The sequence below is a fragment of the Pyxicephalus adspersus genome, chromosome 7 (assembly GCF_032062135.1).
Source record: "Pyxicephalus adspersus chromosome 7, UCB_Pads_2.0, whole genome shotgun sequence".
Taxonomy (NCBI): Eukaryota; Metazoa; Chordata; class Amphibia; order Anura; family Pyxicephalidae; genus Pyxicephalus; species Pyxicephalus adspersus.
This window is the reverse complement of record NC_092864.1, coordinates 47,743,491-47,763,304: the sequence shown is the minus strand read 5'-3', so window position 1 is coordinate 47,763,304 and position 19,814 is coordinate 47,743,491. Positions and strand designations below refer to the sequence as shown.

Below are 19,814 nucleotides of genomic sequence, written 5' to 3'. Positions count from 1 at the left end.
CAGCAGGGAAAACAACGGTCACCTAATTTTCTGGCGATGATTTTACTGACCTTTTCAAGTTGGATAGAAGATAAACAGCAGGTTTTAAAAAGGCTGAATGTTTAATTTTAATATATGAATATAGTTTTTTGGTCCTTAATCAGCACTTTTTCCAGGCCTGCCATGTTCCCAGAAGTTCTCATAAACTATTGTCAACAGGTTATCAATACTGAACTATTTACCAGATTGCTGTGGGGCTGCACATATCTACCTCCAGATGTCTTGTGAATGTTGGTGCCCTGCAGACAAATAAAATGTAAATAAATTTATAAGATGCAGATTAAAAGATGCAATCTGTTTGCCAGCTCATTAAATGCTTGTTTTATTTGTTAATTTAGTCACATTCACACACTAAATATGTTTGCAGTGGATTAGTACTACAGCACTATAGCAAGCAAATAAATTCTTTTAAGAGAAAAAAAATGTTGTTGTTGTTGTTGTGTTTTTTTTTTTTTTTTGATGTGTGTTATATTTACAGGAGGAAGATACAGAAGACACAATTCCGGTAGAGACTGTGAACCCTTGTGAGAAACTTACAGAAGAGAGAGAAGAACGGCTGGTGTTGGCAGCTGCTCAGGATGATGATCAAAGGGCTGAAAAGCCTCGAGGGGCCGAGAGTTTAGGTACTCTCCTGGAGTCAATCTCCTCCATTTCCACTTCCTCCTACCCAGCACACAGGACTAACACTGAAACCATTCTAACCTCCAGTCAGTCTCCCACTGAGGAAGGGCTAGCTCAGGGTTCCTCAGGAGGATACGCTAGGAATACCAAAGTGAGAGAATCAAAAGGCAAAGGCAAAGTCACCAAAGGTAAGCTTAGATATTAGATTAAGTCTGTGTACAGAAAAAAAAAAATAAGTTGCTATCAGAAAATAGAAAGTAATCAGTGATAATCTTTAAACCTTAAGATATTATGTAATGATAGTCCAAAGTCAGAGAATGTCTGCTGAACTGTATGTGGCCTGTTACAAGTAGTAGCTCCTACTACAGAGTATTTTTTGTTTGCATGTGCAGGACAAAATACTTCTCTTAGGATTGGCACAGTCAAAGCAAATCTGACTAAACTACAGGTCGTATGACCCAGCTGACAGATTGAGACATAACATTACTTCTCTGCTATGCCCTGATACCTGGTGACCCCTGCCCTAGTGTTGAAATACAAATTTCACAGTAGTCTATACAGTATTTAGAAATATATGTGATGTTTAGCAGATACAGCACTATTTAGGCAGCAAATTAAAAGGAGACTTTAAACCCAACTTCCCCCCATAAAAAATAGTGAATGCATGTGTCGCAAAGATTGTGTAATATATCCAATACATGGACCATTAACATTTCATTAACTTTGCTAACCGGTTTGCATTATTATTCTCCTTTACTAATCTGAATGTGAAAGCATTTGTTTTTTTCGCATGGGGAAATGTGTATTGTTGTTCTTATGACGGTGCTACTACTTTATGATGATTTGTTTTTACTCTGAATTATTTGACATGTAATCATTTTTAGATGATCATGTATATTACAAATTTCAGTTTCTAATTGTAGTTGACCCCAGTTTGTAAATGTAGTGAGGAAATTTTATATGAACCTGTCTTGGTATTTAATCCTGAGTAGACTTCCCAAAGGGTTGAAGTCAATCCATTCCTGCACATCTAAGGTTTTAGCAGTGAGAACTTCCTTTGATCATTCCAGAACTACAACAACTCCAAGTGTTCTTACAGTTGAACTACAGCCTTACCTTCAGTCCTGCACAAGTATACTGGTTTCTATCCTGTACTTGATTTGTACTGGACTCTGATTTCCCTGCACACTGTAAACATCTCAGTGTGCATTAAAAGCTACAGCTACGCTGTCCCTTTCATTAATTGGATTTTAGTCCTTTTATTCATGGAGGCTTGGCAACATATGTGGGCTTTACCACTGCCTTCTGTTTTCAGAAAGCATTATACAGCCTGCTTGCCCCACTTACTAGCCATGAACTGATTGTATTGCATTGAGACACATTGATGTCACTGGGTTTCAAATAAGGATGTAACGATAATAGAAAGGTTTCATTTAAAAATTCACGTTTTATGTTGACAAGGGAGGGAAGGTGGAAGCAAGGCACCTATTCTAGTGCAAGGTCAGCTTTATTGTTTGTATTGTATTTGCCAAATTGTTTTTAACAATTATTCCGAGGTGGACTTTAAAATAACTGGAACGTGGACTGGTGATAGCAAGTGAGCTAGGCAAGTAGTTCAGAAGTTCATGCAACCACAGATAAGTTGTGGACTAACATTTTTTCTTAGTCATGCCTATTATTGACAAAACATGCTTTATATAGCTTGTTCACACCTTGGTTAAGGAATAACTTGAAAAAGCAAGAGTGCAAAATCTGTAAATCCAAGACTGTCACGTCTTTTTACATTTTCTACATTACATTTTATTGGCCATTCTACTTCACTTATTACTTTTATAAGAACATCTTTAGTAATACGCTGTATTCTACTTTTATTTACTATTTTTTTTCCCTTTAAACTTCTCCACTTTTGGCTTGAGGATCATTCTTCAAGAAACAAAAACTCTCATCTTTTGTGCAGTGAATTTCTCTCTGGATTTATCCTCTTCACACAATACAGAAGAGAGATCTGGGTAGTATTAGGATGACCCATTTGTTCTCATGCAGGACCAATATCTGTCTTACTAGTTGCTGTCTGTTTTTTTGATAATGTAAGCCTTGTTTGATCACATAGAGGAGAAGAGACTTGATGACAAAACTACTGATGCAAATGAAACCACTGGGAAGCACAGGAGGAGGTTTCCTGATTTTGGGTAAGCGCATCTCAGAGCCACTAATTATTGTTTTTACAGTTCACAGTAATTTTATTTTTACTTTTTCCGAGCCTTCCGAGTAGCCTTCTTTCCTTTTATCTTTGTGGACTGTTTTCAGTATTGGCTTAGATATCAGGATAATGCATTTATTAGCATTAAAATCCTAGGAACAAATTTCATCTGTAAAATGTGTTCATTAAAAGTCAGGATAAATTGGTAGGTTAACTGGTGTCATGGCACTGAATTCTGCTTGTGTGTTCCAGGATGTTAAAGCAAGTTTAAAATATTTTGAAATGTAATATGCTCTTATACTGTGTATCTTTAATTCAATCAAATACCTTGTTTTTTTCCAAAAAAACAAAAAAAAACAATTACCAAAAACCTATGGTTTCATACAGGCACGTCACTCATTTTTTAGAATGAGTTAAACATCAGAAAACAATAAATAGTCCCAAAGACTTAATTCACTAGGAACAAGTCTTGTAAGTGTTTTAATTACTTTTTCATATATGTAATAATTTGTATGCATTAACAGAATAATACATATTTTCAGCAGCGTTCAATTAAAGTATTAGAACAGCATTATGTGTCTGCAAGGTCCATGGTTACCATGTCCATTATAACATTTCAAATTTCATCACCTCTAAGTACTTATTTTTACTTTAGGGGTCTGCGAAAGTCTGGTGGAAAAGGCAAAAGACAGGATCGGGAAAATCAGAGAGGATCCTTGGACAGTCGGTAAATGTTCTATTTATTTGTTTGTTTTTTGTTTAAAATTTTATGTTTGCAAAGTATTTAAATCTTTAGTACATTTTGACTCTCATAACTTTCCCATAGGCTTTATTAAATTGTTTTAGAACAACTACCATTTTAAGAATGATTTTAATGACCTTCAGCCCTTTAGCTGTCCGGATCCTAAAAGTCCAAGGCTATCAGACCTATGGCAAGAGGGTGGTTTTACCAATCTCAGAATGATATTCCTTAAAAGTTATTCAACGTACATATATAGCTTACCCAGGTAGAGCTTATTTACTCCATGTGTATTGGGCAGCATTGCTTAATGTAGTCCCAAATAAAAATAAATAAAAAAAACACATCACATAGTGCCCAGCCTAGGGAAAGAAAACCTTTTTCATTTTACATCTGTCTTTCTGTTTTGTGTGATGTTGGTTACAGTGGTGTTTGTCTAATACGGTCTGTATTCATTTCTAGTGGATCTCGAGAGTTACTAGATGAAGGTGGTAATCAGTCACTGTCTGACTCTGACTCGCCAGTTCCTACCTGCATGCCCTTCTCCTGGTTTGGGGAAAGCCATAAAGAATCTGCTTCAAGTGGAAGCTTCAACTTTCCACAAAGCAGCTCTGATTTGTCTGTGGAGCAAGAGAGAATAAGAAATAAGGTAAACATTGAACTTGTACATTTAATGTTCCCTGTAGACCCGCAGTTTGCATTTCATTGTACAGGAAAAACTGTGTGTGTATCACATGTTTATTTTCTACACATAAGGCTACTTATGTGATTCAAGCAATATGCAGGATGAAGATAACTGTATGTAGTTGTGCTGTGTTTGCAAATGGAGCTTTCAATATCAGCAATTTTTATCAGCAATGTGTGTGGTCATTTCTGTCTAGTTAGATTTTCTTTTTGTAATATATATTTCTTTTTACATGTATAAGGTTTTTATTGCTTTGAGGCATACTGTATTAAAAAAGAAAGTTTGGCAGAAAAACATACTACAATGGCAGGGGTGCACTTACAATGAATAATTTATTTAGCATTACCTTATAACTTTTAGGAGTATGCTATTTGTAGCATAGTTGCATTTTATGTGGTTGATATCTATGTAAACCGTCATTCAAAACTAGGTGTCTAAATGCCAACTCAACCTCCTGAGCAGTAACTCCGAGTGGCTCGGGGTAAAAAACAAAAAAAAAACAGTTGATGACAGTACCCTGAGCTATTCTCGGGGGAGCTAAAAAAAAAAAAAAAAAATAGATTTACCTGGTCCCACCGGAATCCTCCATTGTCCTGCTGGTCTGATCCCATCCTTGGGCTGCGTCTTCTTCATCTGATCTGTCCCTCGGCGAGTGCGCAGAAATTCCCCCAAAATTCCTGGTGACGTCAGTCCGTGCGGGAGCTTCAAATTAATTTGTATTGTAGTAGTTTTGGTTTATTTATGCACCTTTTTGTTTTAACAGATTTTTTTTGTTTTTTAAAGTTTTTAATATTAAATGTATTACATTTATTTATTATTGGACATATTTTGGTGAGTTATGCCTAAGAATTACAGGCCTACAACGTAAAATTTTCATAAAAGACAATGTACCGCATTTAGACATAAATTTGGACAGAAATTAACCACCCAGGAGGGTAATGCCTTAAAAATATTCTTTTATGGGTGGAGATTCTGCATTAATTTGTAGTCTTGGGTAAGCAATTGGGTTCCTTGACAGCCTGGGAGATCACATAGAGGAGCAAACTTTGAGTCCTGGGCACTTCTCTTAAGAACAGACTTTGTAAGGAGGCTTTTGACTTTGGATAACACTTAAACCTATGTTATACATTCTTTTATTTTGTGATAATATAGCTTGTCTGTAAATAATAGCTGGGCCCTTAGTCCCACTAATGTTTTTTACCCATGTTGGGCAAGTGTGTCTACTCAGATATGACACTAGAATATTCTGTTGTTGGGAAACTATAGTGTACTTCAACATGTGTAAAAGGGCAGGATAGTGCTCTGTGTAACTGCAAGGATATATTTGTAATATAGAAGACTTTTTACCAGAGATTTAAGATGTAAGATATACCAGAGCTCCAGTCTTGTGGACAAAACAAAAAGGACAAGCTTCAGTCTACATTATTATTCCACTTTCTTTTTACCTTTTATCCAAACTAGTTAACTTTGTAGCCCAAAGCTTCAACAGCATCAGCTGACTTTTCTAATTCAACCTTGACATCTTTTAGTTCCTAGAAAAATGCACTACACTGTATTTCCTGGTTGTGCCATGCTTCCATACAGGGGAAGTGCTGGAGTCAGAGCAACATTCCACGTATGGGATGCTGATGGTTTGCAGAGCTAGGAATGCTTGTGCAGAGATCTTGCCTCTGGGGTAAAACACTACATGATGTATACATAAAGGAAAGCATCAACAACCTGGAATCTCGGCATCTCCTGCTCTTATTGAAGAGTATGACTAGCAAAACGTCAGAACATGTATGAAAACTTGTGTACAGCTAACACAGGCTGACTTCAAAGTAAAACTGCAGTCTGCTGTTTTCTTCTATAATTTCCTTCATGTGATAATTACCACAACATGTATTTAAAACCCTGAACTAAATCATTAATTGGGGGGGGGGGGGGACCGGAGAAATGTCAAAATAAGCAGATAACTTTCCATCAGTTATTGATTACCAATATTTTTTGCATCAAGTAATGATGCTGCAATAGCCATGCAAATGTACTTGAAGCTGAAATTTAGTTTTTTTTTTTTTATATATATATTTTGCCTTATCAGGTATAACTTCCTCCTTAATAAAAATGCTAATTACTGTTTCGCATTAAACTTTTATATTTCACTTCATGTAGTCAGTTTGTCAGTGGCTTTTTGTACTCTGTAATACAGGGTGTTGCATCACATTAGATTACAACATCTGCTCTCAGTCCTGATGGTAAGCAGGGGTCCAGTTCTTTGGAGGAGTTCTGTAAATATCAAAATGCCTTGGTAAATGGTTGCCAATATGCAGTAGGTCTTAGGCTTTATCTTGTGGCAGTTTCTAATACACATTTGGACAATCTCCCAGTTTATCTTCCAGGTAATTCAAAGTAAGCAATTGTAGGCTCTAGAGGTGCCTGTAAACATTTTTTGCAAAACTAAAAGAGTTCAGCTTTAAATGCAGTACATACTACATTCATGGCTTTCTGGTGGCTGGGAAGTCAGATCTTCACTCTTGAAGGGCTATAGGTCCCACTGGAATCCAACACTGATTGCTTTCCTGAGTGATCTGATAACCAGCTAAACATTTTGGTATGCCATGGCTTATTATACACTGCCTGTACACCGAATTTTGGGAACATGATGTAAATAATGATGCACATTCGATGTGCACCTTAAAAGACTTTATCTGGGTGCTGGAAAAATGCATGCAAGGTCACATTATACATCATTATTACTATTGTTACTATTTAATAATAAACAGGATTTATATAGCGCCAACATATTACGCAGCACTGTACAATAAATAGTTTGCAAATGACAGAGAAATACAGACAGTGTCATAACATTATTTGTTAGCCTGGACCTTTAATAAAGAAAATTTGCATACCATGACTAAAGTTTTTAGGTAGAACTGTGTTCAGACTATGGATATTCACTATTTACATATCTTTAGCAAGTAGTAAATAAACTTTAATCTAAGCCATCACTGACCTCTGTTCCCTTAGACACTGGAGCAATTAATTCCCAAAGTTCACAAAAACCTGCAGTTATGCTAAAAGTAAAGCTGACGGGTGGCCAGAATAATGCAGCCAAGGAGGTAGAAAAAACTACTACTGTCCATAGTCTGGTCACAGTTTTACTGTAAATGTGATTGAAGCCATAAAGTGAAACTTTGACTTTATATTGTTGGTGTGTGGGAGACACAGGTATAGGTATTGCACCTACAGTTTATGCCTTGTTCTGTTATTGAAGATTTATACTCTTATAATAATAAAACTGGGGTCATAAAATGTGAACAGAATATGTCCTTCCTGATAAGAGTCCCCAGTCTTTACCCAGTCGTAACGACTGCACACCAGGACCCGCCTGCCTCACATTACATGCTGATGTGGAACTTCCGGGTATTCTGTTTTGATCTGCCAGCATTAGGCTGAATACACAGCTGTGAAATGCTTTAAAGCTGCTTCATCTGACAAATTTCTAAAGCAAGGCATGCACATTTGTGATCTCCTACTGCTGCTAAATTGTGATTGCCCTGTCCCCCACCTGCTTTGAAAATCACTAGCACAGATTATCACATGCTGGTCATTGCTACCCTGTGCCCTCTCCTTCCTGTATTCTTTTATAGGGGGTTCCCCATGCCATCCATCAACATACAGATCCAAAACTTTTACCTTTAAACATTTAGCAGGCATGTGGCATACAATTTTTGGATGCTGACCCAACCTGAAGTGAACGATCAGTAATTTCCCTTTAACGCGGTATATAAGTAATCTGAAAACTTTGTTCCTCTATAATTGCTGCAGCTAAATGTAAAATCTAGTTTATTACAATGCAGCCATCTCTGTACAGCTCTTGTTCAGTGTGTGTGTGTGTGGGGGTTTTCATGTGTATGCCAAAGGCAGAGATACCATAACATGTTCTTGTGATGAAGCTTGCTAAGGGCACAGATAATCCATTCTTATTTCTACTTGTTTTCAGAGTAGAATTGTCATAGATGATTCAAACAGTTACAGCCCCTGCTCTGAGCTGTCAGGGTTGGTGGCAGAGCCCTCCCTATCGGGGCGCTCTCATACTTTCACCTTCTCCTCCAATGAGGTGAGTTTCTTGGTGTGATCTACATGGTGTCGTGTTGGTGTTCTGTGTAACCGCATGTCTGTTGTGCAGTCCTAATTTATCAGATGGAGGAAATGCTTGAGCTGTGCTAGTTTATTACTAGACCAAATAAAGCTAAAATACAAGGTGACTTAAAGAAGAGCTCTAATAACATGCACCAACATATATTAAGGGTTCTAAGGCTTATACGATTATGATGATGGTTTTCCCCACATGGCTGACACGTTACTTACAAATTCATTGCTGTCGGCCTGCTTTGAGCCTTTCCCCAACCCTAAATAAACTGATTTGCAAATATCGACACAATGGATAAAACACCCTATTCTCTATGGGCATGTAAGTGTTGTCAAATGCATGTTAGTGGTATTAATATCTTCTTTATAAGAGCTTGTATTTTACTTGTAGTGGCTCCTAGCAAGCCATGTGTGTGTTCACAAAACATCTTCAGTGCCTAATAAAGTGAAAATGAGGACACTGGGAAACTACACTGGGAATACTCCAACCTCTCCTATGAGTAAAACATGTTTTAAGCAGGCACTGAAAATGTTGTTTTATTGTTTTTTTTATTTTGTTTTGTCCAATAATGGGTTTACTAGAACTGCATCAAAGCTCATTTCTCAACAAACATTCATGTACGCTGTAATCAGAACATGCTTCAGGAGTTTACTTATAGATGTTGTATATGTACATCTAATGCCCTGGGCCAGGAGCAGCATTGGATGTTGGCACCTTAAAAAACAAAAGAGGGGGCTGAGGGATGGACGCTTCTTTCAACATTCATGGTTTTAGCTTCTTCTCAGTATCCCTTCTTTAAACCATCAGTAACCGTGGTCTGTCCTTTCCTGTTCAGAGGTAGAACTTTTAGATCTTGTTAACAAAGATGCTTAGGTATTTAAGCTGTTTCCTCGTGTTGTGCTGCTTAGAACATGAGAAGAAAACTCTAAGCCCTATCTACATCATCATAACTAATAAGGAATAAAAAGTCATTTATTGCAAGTGGTACCGGGCAGCACATTCTTTATGCAGTGTCTTGTGCTCAGTGGCTTCTATAGACTTGAATAGGAACACTTTCAAATGCCTGCTAAGCATTGTTTTAATGTTTGAAAGGAGTTTAGAAGTGTTTGTAAGGGCTACCTATCAATTCAGATTTGGTACCCCGTAAGTGGCAACTGCAATGCAACTATCTATATGGTCAAGCCCTTAGTTAAAAAAAAAATAGCTGTAAGGTCCCCTATAGGAAATTTTTGTTATTTGGCTTTCAGTATTGCTAGAATGACTGAGTAATAGGCAGTGTAATATTATTTAGACCGCCTTTACACCAGTGCTTCAGTTCCTTAATACATGTTGGGTGTTGGGCAGACCTAAAATCACCCCTGCAACATTTCTTACTGATACAGAAATTGTAAAAACTTGTTAAAAGGAGCTGAAAGCTTCACCTTTTTATTTTGTAGGCCTGACTATAATAAATAAAGGACTATACAGAACACCTCTACACTACATTCCCTTTTAATCTGTTTTTTGTTCACATAGGAATGCTGGTAGGAATGATCATCTTAAGGTATAAAGTTACTATAAACTTACTTTGGAGTCATGTATTAACTTTCCACACAGCGTTCATATTATTGACTCTATTCCTTCCTTTGTTCTTTTAGTGACAGAGGCCATAGGGCAGCAAATTAATCTGGCTTAGGCCTAAGCCTTCAAAGGTGTTTTTTTTTTTATACCAAAGGATATTAAATTAGGAGCAGCTTTGGCTAAGAGATCAGTCACAAGACTTAAGCTATAGTCTGCTGTATAATGGCTTAACTTTACACTTGACTAGCAGTGGATGCTGGTAAACCTGATTAATAATCAAAGCTTGTATTTGTCATTGTGGTGTCCCCAATATAACCATGTATAGGTGAACTCTTCTGATTGCAGTTTTCATAAAAATTGCATCAATAAAATTTGCTGCTTCGGCTTCTTGACACAAGTCTGTTCGTTCATTCTATTAATGTTGCCAGCAATTAAACCCCCCATTCATCCCCATGAAGATTAGAATTTGTAATATGTGCACACCGTTCCAAAACACTGATTGGTTTTTGATTTTGCTGTCTTTGTTGCTGACATCCATGTACTTTGGACCCTGGAATTTTATCTATCTATCTATCTATCATCTCAAACCTAAGCAGGTCTGAACTAGGGAAACAGACAAATTGTAGTAGCTATTATTCACTTTATGTATATGCAGTGATGGAATGAGTTTAGACACATAATAAATAATGATGTTGGGTTCTGGATTGTCATGCAGGCCTCTTTTCCACTGTGTTCAAATGTGTTTAGTAGCTCTGAATTTAAAGTAAAAGTAAACTTGCCTCCCTTTGGTCCATCGCCGGCACCAACTTCCTCACCCGGTCCTTCAATGGCTTTATCATCATGTTTGGCCAGGCCAATGTTCATACATTCTTGGCTGCCAGCTATCCAGGGATTGTAAATGCGTAGCGCAGTGTACATTCAACAAAAGACTGAAAATAGATAGGTAAGGTTTAGGTCTGCTTTGAAGCAGTGTTTTTTAGAATTTTTTTTTTTTAACTTTGGTCCTATGTGATCAGCACCATCACGGCAAGGATTAATGCCGTCATCTGTTTTCTCAGAAACGGAGCTTTGTCAGATCACTAAAATATTTCTTTTGTGATGTTGACCTCTTAGAACCTTTAGCCATGTTTATTCCTTAAACATCCTAGTTGACCTGAAATGACTCAAGCTCCTGTCCTGGAAGCCTATTGATACCAGATGAGATTTACAAAGTGTCACTAAGGACATACTGAAAATCCACCTTGCAGTAACCCATACAACCTTCTGTTACTCTCATTACTGGACTGTAGGGTAGCAGATCAGTCGTGTGCTGAGCCTTGGGTAGTCCAGTTTGCAAGGATCTGAGACTATAGAAAATATTCAGTGTTTTGGATGGAAAAAAAAATCATTTTGGGAAAAGCTCAGTCTATGTAAGGAAGGCAATATCAAATCTTTCATGTGTTATGTAGGAAATATAAAAGATTAAAGGGTTTATCGGTGTATCGATCAGAGTCTCCAAGAGGTTAGAAAACCTTTTGTCATGCGACTGGTGGAAGTGAGAAGGGTTCTAGGTAAGTATATTTGACTTGGCTATACCTTTTACAGTCTGCGTACAGTCTGTGTTTGTTTTTTGTATTGTGTAAGGTAGGATTATATTTACAATATTGAAAAAAAAATAAAAGGCACTTAACAGATCACTGACACTTTGCAGATGTGTAGACCAAAATCTTTGTTTTGAGTTTGGCATGGAAAAAAAAAATGTTTCCCATCTTTTTCATTGTTTGACCCATCGTCTAGTTTTGTGTTAAGAATGTTTATGTAGAAAATATTCAAACTGAGGTCTGCAGCTTTTGAATATTGCATTTCTTGTAATTTTTATAGTTGTAAATCTACAATATGTAGTAAAGATATCATACTCTGAAGTCCTATCTAAAATCCACATAGATGAGAATGACCAAATAAGCTCAACTAGAGTGACTAGTGGGAATGGGGCCAGGAATGTACAAGATGATGAAGAAATGACTGTTTTAGCTCCCAGACTAAGATGGGGGAGGGGGATATCTCTTTCTTTTTGTCCTGGCATCAATCCAAAAAGAAAAACCCATCAGGCCCAAAGATATTAGGCAGAGTCACAAAACTCTTCTCTTGTTGCAGGCATTGGATGAAGATGTCACAACAAGCGGGAAACAAAACCAATGGCACAGCCGGCCAGTGTCTGACTGGAACTCCCAGCAGGTGTGTCACTGGCTAATAGGAATGAATATGGAGCAATACATCACAGAGTTCACCGCTAAGAATATTGATGGACAGCAGTTAATGCTACTGGACAGTGACCGGCTGAAGGTAAGATCTGGTATCCTATCTGTTCACACATGGATAATTCCTAAGGTTGGCAATGCTTTGTACAGTGTTTAAAGAAAACTAGGGCATTTATTTCAAAGCAGAAATTCAAAGCCCCAAGTAATGCGCTGTCTTTAAATGCTAAATGTATCGGCTGCTTGTGGTCCCTGTACAGCAGAGCCCAAGCTGTGAAAGAAACGGCAACACAAAGAGCCAATCGGTTCATGTGCTGAAAGGAAGCATTTTGCTATGAGGAAAAGGGCAAAAGCTGCTTTTGCTTTATTGTCCACTTTTGGGATGGGTTTTTTTTTTTTTTTTTTAACAGTCTGGAAAAATACATATTGACTCATTCAAACCAGAAGACTGAGGACATCTAGTGGCAAAGAAAATAAGTTCAGCAATGGTATTCTTAGTGCAGTTTCTTTCCATAGTTTGTAGCAAATTGTATTTTTGTTGTTGTTATTGTATTTGTTGTATTTTTTTTTTGACCCACTGAAGAAATTCTCCCACCTATTTGCCCTGTTGGCTGCTGACACCATACAGACATGGAAATTAATTCACTCACACCTGTGCATGCTCTTTCCCACATTCCTGTTTGAGGAATCCTCTCCTTGCTGCTGCTTGCCAAAGAACTCCATGGAACAACAATCTGCTGTTCATTTCTGCTGCCTGCTTACCGTGATTTAGCCACTCCTGGCCATCTTTCAGCTGGAGCCACTCGTTTGTGTTTTGAGTACGTTTGATCTGGCCCTCCTACCTTGTGCTTTTAGGTTGCCCTACCACCATTTGGTCACAACACGTCTGATTCTAGACAAAGGAGGTTCAGTGCCACTGAACTGGGTGCTTCCAGCTCACTCTCCATGAGCGGTTCTAGTGCTGCTTGTAACTCCTACTGAAGGGTCAACTTCTGCAGCCTGGATTTATGTTGCCCTTTGTTACCAGAGTCTATGCCATCATTGTAGTCCTCTCCTTTACAGTCATGCATGACTTCATGACCCACATTGCTAATTTATTCATTGGCCCTGATCACTCATGTGGGCATTACCATATCATCTGTATTTTCCATCTCATGGACCTATGTGACATCCTGCTTTATTCTCTGGCTTTAACCCTGATTCTTTGTTGGACAGATTAACTCCTGTTAATCTGTCCAACAAAGTTAACTCCTAACTTGCAAATGGGTCCACTATCAAATGCCAGCTTTCTGCCTTTGCTGTCTTGGAGTTCATTTCTTTCTTATGCACTCCTGCATAGATCCCGACAGATACTCCAGCTTCTCATGCAAGGTTGTCACCTGGACTGCTGATCACACATTTTAAACATTTTGGCAGTGGGATAGTGCAGCTACATCTTGATGGCAGCTTAATGGTAGGTCCTTCAGATGGCTCTTTGGGCTGCACTCCTTAGTCCCTGGTTACTTACTCTTGGTCCTGTTGGTGAAATTGCTGTGTTGCCCACTGCTTAAGTTGGACTATTTTTTAGAATCCCAGAAGGTAAAAAGAACTTCAAAGATTCCAAGAAAAAATCAGCTCTGCAATAGCCAGTGTCTGTTTTTCCTCAGGGTGGTATGCTTTATTAGGAGAGCAGCCAATATCCAAATCCAGTCCCTTACATCCTTGCAAGTTATGCATCTATACCCGTCCTTTATGCAGTTGTCATTATGTCTGTGATCTGCTCATCATCCAGTCCCTTTTTTGTTTTGTTTTTTTTCCCTCCTGATTTTACTGGTGTGTAGTGGCTACAATTTTCAGAAATGTACTTGCAATGTGAACACTTTTAAATGTTTCTGCAGAGTTAATGACTATACCCTGAGGTTATTGTAATAGGTTTTATTCTAGTTAGTTCTATTCCCATTCAGTGTCACTGTGACATTCTGTGCTTTAGTACTGTGAAACTCTTAGAAGTACTTTCTCAGTTCATTTAGTACTGTTGCTTTTGCTATTGAATTTACATACTGTGATATATTGGCACCGTATGAAGAATGACCCAAAAGAGAATTACACTCCCCATCATTCATACACTCACTAAGTTACATGGCGCCATCTGCAGGGGAAATAACATTACTATTGGTTTGTTATTGAGAAAGTATAATGACACCTAGTTATAAGGTGACTCTCTACCTCCTTCCTGTTCTGGGGTCATTATATTCTTAGCTGTGAGAATCCTCACAGGCAACACACTGCAAGAATAGGAAAGGGGTCCTTTACATACTGGAGTATAGGAGAAAAGGAAGGAATGCCACTTGGCAGATTAAAAGCTGAACCCCAAGGCTCCTAAATTTCACCTTTTACCCCCCCCAGTGGTCTAATTCTGTCCAAATTTCCATGCAAAAAGCGTTACAATTTTTTTGCATGGAAATTTATTTTACATTATAGGCTATATTTCTTAGGCATAACTCCCCAAAATATGTCCAATAGGTAATAAATTTAATTAAAAACTTAATGAAAACTGTTAAATCTAATATAACTGTACAGTAGCATATACAATATAATGATATGTATATTATATGATCATTTCTTTGTGTTGGACTTAATACAGCTATTTTGTATTGAATCCAATACAAAATGATTTAAATTTCCCGTCGCTTCACCCGCATGAACCGGTGCCCGCACTGACGTTACGGAAACCCCATAGATCATGGCTCTTCACTTCGCGCCTAGAGATCGGAGGGAGAAGACGTGTCCCCAGAACCTGCGGGGACCAGAAGGACGACGGGGGACAACAACAGAGCAAGGTAAGTGTTTTTTTTTTTTAGCTTAAAGCAACCCTGAGTGTGATTCGGGATTATTGCTTTTTGCAAGTAAAATCCACCCCGAGTCACACTCGGGATTAACGCTAGGGGGTTAATATAACAGGTTTTTATGTTAAGGCTTAGAAACATTGACTTGAGCTCGTGAAAGGATGTACAACCCCATTTCCAAAAACATTTGCGTCTGTAAAATGTAATAAAAACAGAATATTATCATTTCAAAACTATATGTAATTACAAATTGCACATAGACAACATAATAAATGTTTAATCTGAGACATTTTATTTTATATAAATCTATATATGTAATTCTATATATGTTATGCAGTGTTCAAACCAGAAATGTTTTTAAGTTGGGTGGGAAGAAATTTCAGGTGGGTGGCAGCCCCTGTATTGTGACCCAACTTTTAAAAAACCATCCAAAAATAGCTGGGTGGTTTTGTGAAAAGTGCCGGGTGGTACACCCAGCTCAAAGGGACTGGGGAGAACACGGTTATATTTTTAATTTTGCAAAGCAATATCTTGCAGAATATCTGACAGCTGATAGGGTTGGGCTACATAAAAGACTAAGCAGACAATATACAACAATTGAGTGCAACAATTTAGGAAGTTAACTTTCTTCACAAGTTTGCCAAGAATTTGTCCATTTTGTTATCTAGTGATAAAAAGTTCTGCCTAGGTGTAAGCTTAAATTGTTTGTACTTTCTGTGTGATCCATTTTGATGAATAGTTATTTAACAGTTTTACCAACTGCTGTTTCCCTTTCATGTGAAGGCCCTGGGTGTTTCAAGCCAGACGGACAGAGCCACTATTAAGAAGAAAATAAAAGAAATCAAAAAAGCACAAGAAAAACTGGAAAAACTTAAAGAAAAAAGTTCAAAAAAAGATGTACAGCGCAGAAGTGGCAAAGTGGTCGCAACAGTGGAATCGAGCTGCTAAAACCACACAAAGGCACAATCCTCCCCAGCCCACGTGTTGTATTTGTATATAGGTGTACAATTAAAGTGAGATTACGGGAAATCTATATCATATTAGATTATTTCTTAATGCCTACTAGCATTTAAAATGTACGTCAGCCGAGGATCATCATTTTTATTTAGCATTTTTATTAAAAAAAAAAAAAAATAGCAACTATATTTGTAATGATTTTTTGAAGTGTAATTTTAGTGTATGAGGTTGTGGATATTTTATTGCTAATTTTTTTTTTTTTTTCACTCCAACAACCACTTAATAATATAGAATGTTTGTGTTTAAATCTTCCACCCACAGCTAGTTAATGCCGGCTTCCTGACTGTTTGTAAGAAAGATTATTTTCATGTATAGTTTTCTACTTACAGCCCTGGCTGTTTAAAGGGGAAGTCCAGTCACAAGATAAAATAAAAATCCCCTTTTAAGGTGGTGTGGTACCTGTGCCTACCTGTAAGATAGTTTATTGAGCAGTTCTTGTCTCTGTGCTCTATGGCTGCTTTAGCTTGAAACGTGTAACACTAAATTTGTATCCCTGCAGTAATCCACAGAATTGTTTTCCCCAGGTCACAACACCGCCTCCTGTAACATTCCTAAAGTGTGAGTGCCACCCTAGTATTCCCCTACCCATCCAAATTGTAAAATATGAGGAAGCTCGAGCTGGTGGTTGTGAATCAAGTATTGATACTTGGATAACCTACCATTGCCCTTTACCCTTTTGTCACATCATGTTTTATACATACAATTTTTATACTGTGGGCCCAGTGCCCCAAATTCTTTTTTTCCAATATGATTTAGACCTGCTGTTAGTGACATGAATTTTTTTCTCCAGTAAGTGACCAAGTTTGTAATAATCTGCCTGGGAAGGAAGTGTTTGTGTGTATATTACTTTCTTTGGGAAAAGAGTAGTGGGTGTCCTGTATGACAGTTAGAAATCTTTTGCGAGTGTATGGAATGTGAGCTGATTGTAGTTTCCTCTGGTGAGACTAAACATTTTCCACGATCTGGATCACCTTTCTTGTCTATGCATTTGCTGAATCTTAATAGGAACTATGACAAGAGAGCAACAGAAATCAAATTGTTAGCGTGTTTCCCACTGATATGTACGACTTTAATGATAACTGATGGTACTAATCCCTGTTAGCCCAGACCCAGTGGTGTGTTTTCTTTTACTTTGATTATTTTCAGTTGATCATGAGAATGTGTTCTTCCTATTCCTTTCACCCGACTTGTGGCTGTCCGCAGCAATCTACCACAGCCTCCACCATACTTCCAACGGATCCAATTAACATTGGAATTGTTTTGTGCACTTTTGCAAGTGGCTGTGGCAAATTGTGGTGCAGTTAATCAAAGCGACAAGTAGCTTTTTGCCAGACAGTTGCTTTTCTTCCTCTGGAGGAACTGCACCTCAACCTCTGCAGTTGACCGTATAGTAGTTGGAGAGGGGTAGCTGACAGCTGCGGCTTTAAACCTCAAGTCTGAAAGAACTCTAAAAGTCCGGACACCCTGCATGCATTAAGAGCTGTAGTCCACTGATTATTTTCCTCTAAATGGATTTTCCACCAGATTACTTTTTTTTTTCTGCCTTTGTGTCTCTACTTAAGCTTTGATAACAGTTTCAAACGTTTATTAACCAGCTCTGCAGTACAACTGTCTGTGTCTCTCATCTAGGCCATGATGAGACTGAGCCTAGACACACAAGCAAGGCTTTATCTGCAAGGGGGAAAGAAAAAAAAAATTCTACAAATAGATGTCTGACCAACACGGAAATATTGCTAACTGGAGAGACCCTTTAGCAATTTGTATATACTTGTGGGCTCCACAAGTGCATATAGTGAAATCAGTGTTTTCTCTCACAATGCATTCTGTGTCCTGCAAGTTGTATATGTTAACAGTTTCCAGTGCAGGGAAATCAGTGTTATGGGATTATGTGCTAGCTAACAATGTCCGAGCTCACTCATCCTGGTGGCGGTCACAATAATTTCCAAGCAGTATAATGGTTGGTTGTTGATTTATAAACATTAACGCCTCCTGTGACTTCTCTAGAGAACCAAACAATGCCAGCCACACACCACTTAACAGCTGCCAGTCTGAACTACCTCTAAAAGGGGTGAGAGAATGTAAAAAAAATAGTTGTGTGTTTGAGGATCAGTGGTCCAGCTGCCTCCAGTGTCAGACAATAAGATTTGTACTCAGAATGCACTTCTATCACCTTCCTATGTCAGGTTTACACTATAACCACTACAGAACTTCTAATCTGTGCTCCAGAACATTCTGCCAGGTATAGAGCACTGACTGATATGCAGTACAATGATGTCATATTGGATTTACCTGTCTGACACTTTTTATGCAGAGTACAATTTTTGTATTTTATTGGAAATGTTTTGTATTATAGACTTTCTACTGTGTTAGGGAGGTAGGCAGGCAAGTCTTGCATTAAAAACCTCATGGAAGAAATATGTAGGCTGTCATTACTTGCATCTATTTAAATGCAATTTACCTGGCTGCCATGGTGAAACTTTAACAAGTCTCTAACCCTCATACGTTAGAGTGTGCACAATCAGAGCTGTGATGTGGAAGTAATGAAACCCAATACAATCAGGCACCTAGCATTTTCAGGACAAAAGGAATGGCTGTTCCAGCTTTTCTATATGTGATGAACTTCCAAAGTGTGCCTGTTACGTTTAGCCTAGTACATAGGATCCAGTTTTAGTTTTTCTTCCTCTTGTACAAGCATTTTAAAGAAATCTGTTGTATCAGAAATATGGAGAGTGCCAGTGCTGGCCATCTTCTGAAAGTGCTAGTTGCTGGTCTGTCATTCTGACAGGATGGCTGTAATTCATTCTGAATTCCTGACACAAAACAAGTATAAAGATGCTGAAAAGTCTGAATTCTCTATACTCACATTTTTCTTCAGTGAGTGGAGTAAATGACCCAGAAGAATCAGTGTGACACCAGGTGAGAGGCATTTTCAGCAGAGGTTACTAATTGATTTGTCTTATCACAGGTTTTCTTTAATTTTTCTCACAACTTCAGCAATTGCAGTTGATATTATGGCCTGTTGGAGTATTTGAGGTTAGCAGCTATTACTTTTGTAATAAAGCCTCCTGGAACAAGTCCTTTACTACTGAGACACCTTGTACCACAAAGCTCTTATAACATTCATTCATCTAGTCAGTAAAATACTCCATAGTTCATTCAGCCACACCATGGCTTCCTATAGGGCCCATCCACTATGATTTTACATGCATCATGTATTGTGCATTGACCTGCCTTTCCATGATTTCCTTTGCTTATAATGGAAGATGTAAATGCAGCGTAACTGTGTAATCCTTTTGAGGGTATTTCCTGTGCATGATTCTGTACCTCTTAGGAACGGATCATGCAGTAGAGGAATGATTGATCTACATTTGTTTCCACTTCACCTCATGTGCTTTTTATAATGTTCATTGTTTCCATTGACTATGGACCATTTCTTGCAGGTTGTCTTTTCTTACACTAAATGTAGATGTTTAAACGATTTATGGAAACATTTTTGTAAAAAAAAGTGTTTTATATAATAAAACTGACCCTTTTCTGATTGTGTTTGTTTTTTTGTGCAATGTGGTGCTGGGGGTGAAATACAACAAAAGTCTGGGACACTGAGGAAGTGACATTGCCGGATTCAGTCTTGTAGTTTTCTACCTGACTAGAATTCCAGACTGTTCTTTGGGCAGTGAATCAGAACCTGTCCAATAAACAGAGAGGTGCTAGGTGATGGAAGTTAGGGTTCCAATCCTTTGTCAGGTTTTATGAGTGAAACAC

General features: G+C 38.0%; 1 protein-coding gene across 1 annotated transcript in view; it reads left to right on the top strand.

Moving 5' to 3' along the window:
- LOC140336041 (neurabin-1-like) overlaps positions 1-19,591 on the top strand; it is a 49,208-nt gene extending 29,617 nt beyond the window's left edge. The window contains exons 12-18 of the mRNA XM_072419095.1: positions 518-848; positions 2,771-2,849; positions 3,516-3,587; positions 4,062-4,248; positions 8,267-8,383; positions 12,110-12,298; positions 15,819-19,591. Coding sequence (XP_072275196.1) covers positions 518-848; positions 2,771-2,849; positions 3,516-3,587; positions 4,062-4,248; positions 8,267-8,383; positions 12,110-12,298; positions 15,819-15,983 — 1,140 coding nt within the window. The 3' untranslated portion in view covers positions 15,984-19,591. The remainder of the gene's footprint in view (positions 1-517; positions 849-2,770; positions 2,850-3,515; positions 3,588-4,061; positions 4,249-8,266; positions 8,384-12,109; positions 12,299-15,818) is intronic.
- The last annotated feature ends 223 nt before the right edge of the window (positions 19,592-19,814 follow it).